Raw genomic sequence first — 406 nt, 5'->3', positions numbered from 1 at the left:
TGCATCCAAGAAGGATGTGACGGAGGTCAAGGCAAACCATTATCAATTCAGAATCATGGGCAGGCATGAAGCATCTCTACAAAGCCTGAGTCAGTTTGAATGTTGTGGGAGAACAAATGGCTCACAGACTTGGATGAATTCATACCTCTGGAATCCATAGGGCACAGCTGACATGAGCCCATTTAGTCCCTGTTTTGGTGCTCTTCATGGCTCCACCTTTCTTTGGACATAACAGACATTGTGGATAAATGCCCAGGACACAGGAGCGACACAGCCAGCTGCCTTCTGGGACCTTGAGGATGCCGTAGCAGGCCTGGAGGCACGGGAAGGAGAGCAGGGAATGGTTAGCATCTACTTACTGGGTCAATGTCTGCTCTGGTACACAGTCACAGAGTACCCTCCACTT

At 49.8% G+C, this 406-nt stretch overlaps 1 protein-coding gene across 1 annotated transcript in view; it reads right to left on the bottom strand.

Annotated features, from left to right (window-relative positions):
* JADE3 (jade family PHD finger 3) overlaps nucleotides 1–313 on the bottom strand; it is a gene marked incomplete at its 5' end in the record, with an annotated part of 25,048 nt that extends 24,735 nt beyond the window's left edge. The window contains one exon of the mRNA XM_010860230.1: nucleotides 146–313. Within this exon, the coding sequence (XP_010858532.1) occupies nucleotides 146–313 (168 nt within the window). The remainder of the gene's footprint in view (nucleotides 1–145) is intronic.
* Between the last annotated feature and the right edge of the window lie 93 nt (nucleotides 314–406).

Source organism: Bison bison, unplaced genomic scaffold (genome assembly GCF_000754665.1).
Source record: "Bison bison bison isolate TAMUID 2011002044 unplaced genomic scaffold, Bison_UMD1.0 scf7180017857111, whole genome shotgun sequence".
In the NCBI taxonomy this organism is placed as follows: domain Eukaryota; kingdom Metazoa; phylum Chordata; class Mammalia; order Artiodactyla; family Bovidae; genus Bison; species Bison bison.
This window is presented reverse-complemented; position numbering and strand designations above follow the sequence as displayed.